Source organism: Curcuma longa, unplaced genomic scaffold, assembly GCF_044706935.1.
Source record: "Curcuma longa cultivar G26 ecotype Majalengka, Jawa Barat unplaced genomic scaffold, ITB_CL_G26_1.1 contig_14562, whole genome shotgun sequence".
NCBI classification, from domain to species: Eukaryota; Viridiplantae; Streptophyta; class Magnoliopsida; order Zingiberales; family Zingiberaceae; genus Curcuma; species Curcuma longa.
This window is the reverse complement of record NW_027429811.1, coordinates 799-6,701: the sequence shown is the minus strand read 5'-3', so window position 1 is coordinate 6,701 and position 5,903 is coordinate 799. Positions and strand designations below refer to the sequence as shown.

General features: G+C 40.3%; 1 protein-coding gene across 1 annotated transcript; it reads right to left on the bottom strand.

Moving 5' to 3' along the window:
• Window positions 1-3,346: 3,346 nt before the first annotated feature.
• LOC141816152 (uncharacterized) lies at window positions 3,347-4,519 on the bottom strand. Its single transcript, XM_074703986.1, has 2 exons — window positions 4,165-4,519; window positions 3,347-3,420 (listed from the first exon to the last, which is right to left on the bottom strand). The coding sequence occupies exons 1-2, from the start codon at window positions 4,517-4,519 to the stop codon at window positions 3,347-3,349; spliced, it is 429 nt and encodes a 142-aa protein (XP_074560087.1).
• Window positions 4,520-5,903: the final 1,384 nt, after the last annotated feature.

Sequence of the window (5,903 nt, the reverse complement as noted above, 5' to 3'; positions counted from 1 at the left end):
CACTACAAGAAAATCGGTATTTAACAACACTCAAAAGACATCGGTTTTATGTCAAAACCGATGTCTTTTACTTTTTAACAACGGTTTTAACAAAAACTGATGTCTTTGAGAGGTTGATTGGAGCCTACGACAATGATTTTTTGAGGCTACAACAATGGTTTTAAAACCGTTGTCTATGTCCGCTATTTTGGGACTACAATAACGGTTTTTGAAGACTACGACAACGGTTTGAAAACCGTTGTCTATGTGCGCTTTTTTATAACAATAACAACAATTTTGGAAGCTAAAACAACGATTTAAAATCGATTTAAAAAAAAACCTGGTTCAATCGAATATTATTTTGAGAAAATCCTAAAACCCTCTCTCTCTCTCTCTCTCTAACTCATGATACCGCCGAGGGTTTTTTTCCCCTTCGTACACACAACATCCACGTCGAATACCGCCGCCCACCTTTTCTCCCCTTCTCTCCCATTTCTCCCCTCTTCTCCTCCTCTCCAAGCAGCAACCTACCGGCTCCCCCCTCTGGTTTCCCTATTCTCCATCAGGGATCAACAAGGTTTGTTGTTCCTTTGCATTCCGTTACCGGAGAAGCCAAGGCGATCCCGAAAGCTGATCTCGATCTCCATCCTTGGATCTTGTCGCCGCTTCCTTCCCCCGTGACACCGCTGTCGCGACGCCTCTATCGCGTCGCAACGCCGCTGCCGACGTTGGGACGTTGCCGCCTTTCGCTCGCGACGTCGTTTCGTGGTTCCTCGCGAAAGGCCAAAACGCCGCGATCGCCGAACGCTACTATCATGCCTGCGATTTCGCTGCGAGGTTTTTCCCAATCTCCACCTTATTTTCCTTGTTCGATCCTGTTTGGTTAGTTTGACGATTACTGGGGCAAGAAAACAGTTATATATCATAATGTCATTGTTCTGCAGACCGCTGTTGCAGAGATTAATCAACAAATTGGAGCTTCTGGTATTGCTTCTCAAGAGTGCAAAGCAGTAGTTGCACAACACGGGAAACAGATTATCAGACTGTTGATGTTACAGGTCTGATTGGATTAATAAACAGAGGTATTGCTTCTGGTACATTGCGTCACAGATATCGCACTGATAATTATCTATTTGGCAGACAAGACCTAGCAAAGTTTGCTCTCAGATTGGTCTGTGTGCATTTAATGGAGCTCATGGAGTTAGGTCAGTGGGTATTTCTTGGCAATTTTGTATTCTACTGCATAATAATATCCTTCACTTCACCATTGTTGTTATCTTATGAATATTCTTTATGCAGCACTGGCATTGAGAATGTAGTCGACGAGAATACGGAAGCTTCAGCCCATCTCCACAGTGAAGCTATGTGCAATTCTTGCGAGATGGCAGTCGTATGGATGCAAAATCAGCTACTTCGTAACTAGACAGAAGAAAGAATATTGAATTATGTCGATGAGGTTAGGTTCTCTTTCATCCATGTGAGTCTCACTTTTGCAGTTGTTTGTGTTATTCACGTATAATTTAAAAGCTACATTCAGCTCTGTGAGCGCTTGCCTAGTCCCATGGGAGAATCATCAGTGGACTACGCTGCTTTAGATTCCATGCTTGTTGTCTCTTTCACTATCGGTGCTAAGAAATTTAATCTCAAACCGGAGCAGGTATGGTCATTAATCTCACTTAATTCCACACAAACTTCATATATGGATCTCAGCCAAATTCTTGAATTGTCTTCAATTCTAATTATGATTCTGATTTAACTTAAGTATTGTCTCTATATATAATTAAGATTCATAGTGCATTCAAACTATTATTTCAGACTAGCAAATTTATCCCACGAAACAACCTTTTCTTTTAACAAATAAGTAGGGCCTAAAGCCCTTTACTGATTCATTTAATAGAGAAGTTGAAGTGCCACTTCACCATGGCATGCAAATCTCCCAATGGTTGCTTTTTCCTTTTTGTGTTATATCTTTAACATGTTTAAAGACTTCCTTGTCTATATTATTCTTAGAGCTCATTATCTTTGTGATGCACAACACGCAGTACATTCTCAAGGTTGGCGAGGGTGCTCAAGCACAGTGCATCAGTGGGTTCACAGCCATTGATGTTCCACCACCAAGAGGCCCTCTCTAGTGCCCATCCACCTCACATCGCCGAACGCTGCTGTCGTGCCATGCAATATTGGGTGAGTAAAAATAACATTATATATCATTCTCACTTGCATATTTTGAGAACTTGTCCGATTGTTTGACTATCCTCTATGTTGAAAAGTAGATTGTTTATTTGTTGGATCCTCTTAGACACCGCATTCATGATCAAGATTGGAAATATATGATCAACATGTAAGTTTTTTGGGTTCTTTTCTTACCTTTGTTGAAACATGATTTCATACAATAAATTCTTATATGCATGAAGGGCCTTGAAATTGTATAATGTGGAGGCGGGAAGGAAAGGGAAAAAACAACCAACATGGGAAGTTGTCAAGGTATGACTCAAATGAATTAGCAACTGTTTCACTGTCCTCGAAGGAGTTATTTAAATATTTCTTTTCTAACATAGGCTCCTCGACAACCGGATACGGAGCAATGTGGTTTTTATATCATGCGATATATGAAAGATATAATTGAAAATTTTGGAGTTGGCGACAAGGAATCACTTCCATCAATGGTAATAATACAATATCTTCCATTTTGCATATTTAATTTGACAACTAACTCATTCGTATCTTTTTTCAACGGGATTAGCAGATTTTTGTTGGACTTTGAGATTTTCTTGGATTTTCCCTACTGTGTACGTAGTTTTACTAATATATTATTTATGTGTTTTTACAGTTTACAAATCTCAAGTACTCATCGGTTGAAATTAATGAAGTGCGATCCGAGTTTGCTGAATGCATGCTAGATTACATTTGAGTAGGAAAGGTATTCGAATTTTGAAAGCTTTGTAGTTTCGGTTTAATATGCTAGTTGTATTCTGATGAAAGTTAAAGAGTTTAGTATGTTTGGAATGTGTTATTATAGTGGTAATTCTACAAAGTTTAGAGTTTGATGACATCCTGATATGTGATATTTTATAAGAGTTTGATGACCAAATTAAGGTTTGTTAACAAGAAGCATGTTGCTTCAAACAAGAATGATAAGTTATTTTAAAGTTACAATAAATTTCTGCTTTTTATTGATCAAGATTAACTACTTTGCATGTCTTGTGAATAGTTATAATCTGATCTAACATTTTATATATACCTTTGTATTCTTCCATGTGAGTCATAATCATGGAATCTAACTTGTATTTTCTGTATACTTTAGTGTTGAGTTTTGATTCTTCCTCTATTCATGTCTTATCATTTTTGTTGAAAAATGGTTGCTTTCCTATGCAGGTGCCACAGGTCGTTTGCAACTCATGGGTATATCCTCAGTCTTCTCAAGAGCAATGGATGACTTTCCTTGCATGGAGGATGCATACATTTTCATGGAATGTAATTTGTGGATATTGACTTGATGTGTATCTCTATTAGCTTTTTTCATGGAATATGTAATATGTTGCAAGAAGAATATTTGTGTTAGTTACTTTTGGTTATTTGTAAATATTGAGGTGATTAAATACATTGGTGCTTTTCTATTTGTGATTTGTTGGGTGAATTTATAATATTATGATAATTTTGTACTATTGGGATTTAGATTGATGTCACTCTTGCTCGATCATAATTTACAAACAACATTAAAAAAATAAGTGTTATTACAACAGTTTTAGATTCAATGACATCGGTTTGGAAGCGTTGTCGTTAAGTGTTATTACAACAGTTTTAGCATCAATGACATCGGTTTGGAAGCGTTGTCGTTAAGTTTTATTACAACAGTTTTAGCATCAATGACATCGGTTTGGAAGCGTTGTCGTTAAGTGATATTACATCGGTCGAAAACCGCTGCTAAAACTGGTGTTAAATAGATATTACATCGGTTTTACACCGTTGCAGAACCGATGTCGTTGAGTTATACTACATCGGTAAATAACCGATTCGAAAATCGATGTTGTTAATTGATACTACACCGGTTACAAACCGATGTCTAAAATGTCAGACCTTTTACAGCGCCTTCATAGACAGCGGTCGATTTTCTCATAGACACCGGTGGAAAACCGATGTCTATGACTGTTTTTCTTGTAGTGTTCTCACCTATGACATGGAGACCGTTCACGATCTCCTTGAACCGCCTGTGCATCTGACTCACCGTCTCATTTGGCTTCATCGTGAAGGATTGTAGTTGTCCAACCAAGAGATCCCTCTTGGCTCGTCTCGATTCGCTTGAGCCTTCATTCAGTTCGATGAGCTTTTCCCAAAGTTCCTTGGCCGAATTGAATGGACCGACCTTGCTCAGTTGCTCTTTGGAAAGTCCACACTGCAAAGTAGTCGTGGCTTTCGCATTTGCTTGTGCCTTCTTGCATATGTCTTTGGACCAATCTTTTGTAGGAAGAGGCACTCCAGAAGCATCCCTCGGTTTCTCAAATCCATCTACAACACTGAACCAATTTTCAATATCGTTCATAAGATAGTATTCCATCCTACCTTTCCAATAGGCAAAGTCATTGCCGTCGAAGTAGGGAGGTCGTGCGGTGCTGTAACCCTCTTGAAACGCCATTGATAGTTTCCTGATTGAATGTTGATTCTTCCGAAAAGAACCTGCTCTGATACCACTTGTTGGGACCGATGCGTTCGCTAGAGGGGGGTGAATAGCGATTCTTCAATTTTTCTGCAAAGTTGTTAGCGGAAGCAAAATAAAACATGAAAAGAAAGCACAATCGCTAACCCGGTTTGTTTACTTGGTATCCACCTCTACGAGGTGACTAATCCAAGGATCCACACACACAGACGACCTTTTCCACTATGAAAATCCTCCTTTTCAAAGAACACTTTGAAGGCGGAGAAACCCTCACACAATCAGTCTCTTCCTTTCACAAGATATAAGTGAAGTTTGAGGAAGAAGAAGAGAGTTTTTACAGAGTCAGAGTTTTGCCAGAAAGATGAGAAAATGAACTGTTATTTCTTCGGCGTCGACTTCTATTTTTATGTATTTTCGTACATCAGTCGACTGCTCCAAGGGCCAGTCGACTGATGGGCTTCAACGGCTCTTTAATCTGCATTTAATTAGCCAGCTGTCACCCCAACGGTAGTCTATCAGTCGACTGCACCATCACCAGTCGACTGATGCCAGTCGACTGATGGACTCGACTGATTTTTCTATTTGGTCACCAGTCGACTGGTGAACAGTACCAGTCGACTGATCCATCTGAAACCTCTGTGTGTGCTTCTGATCAACCACCAGTCGACTGCATCAACAGTGCCAGTCGACTGATCAAGCTGAAACTCCCCTTCCAGCTTCTTCTTCAGCCCTTAGCCTTGACGCAAGCCTTCAAACGTCTTCCACAAGCCTCGTGCCCTTCCTTGCACTAGCTTGAGACATTTCCCTCAGCTTCGTCGTGCTAAGTCTTCCTTTGCCAAGAGGCCGCGCCTCCGGGACTTCATCCTTTGCCAAGAGGCCGCGCCTCCGGGACTTCATCCTTTGCCAAGAGGTCGCGCCTCCGGGACTTCACCAAATGCCAAGACTCCATTCCTGGACTTTCCTGTGGACTCAAACCACACAAGTTAGATCACCAACATTGCCTAACTTAAACTCATTTTAGCCAAACATTAAAATCCAAATCACTTGGGGCAAGATTGCACCAACCTCGTAGATGCCCAGATTGAGGAGGGTGTTCTATTCATAATCTTTCAACAGCTCGGCAAGAATAATTATATATATATACCCTGTTCCTCTTCAGCCTCCACGACCCCACGTGGCAAAGGTTGACACTAGTCGGGCACACTAGTGTGCACCGAGAGGGCATGTAGATTATCAAATTCTTTGATATATATGTTGGGATCGTCCCGGT

Coding starts and splice junctions, on each gene's coding strand:
- LOC141816152 (XM_074703986.1), bottom strand. CDS start 4,519: ATGAACGATATTGAAAATTGGTTCAGTGTTGTAGATGGATTTGAGAAA. Junction 3,421..4,164: donor GTTCAAGGAGATCGTGAACG/GTCTCCATGTCA, acceptor CCTCCATGCAAG/GAAAGTCATCCATTGCTCTT.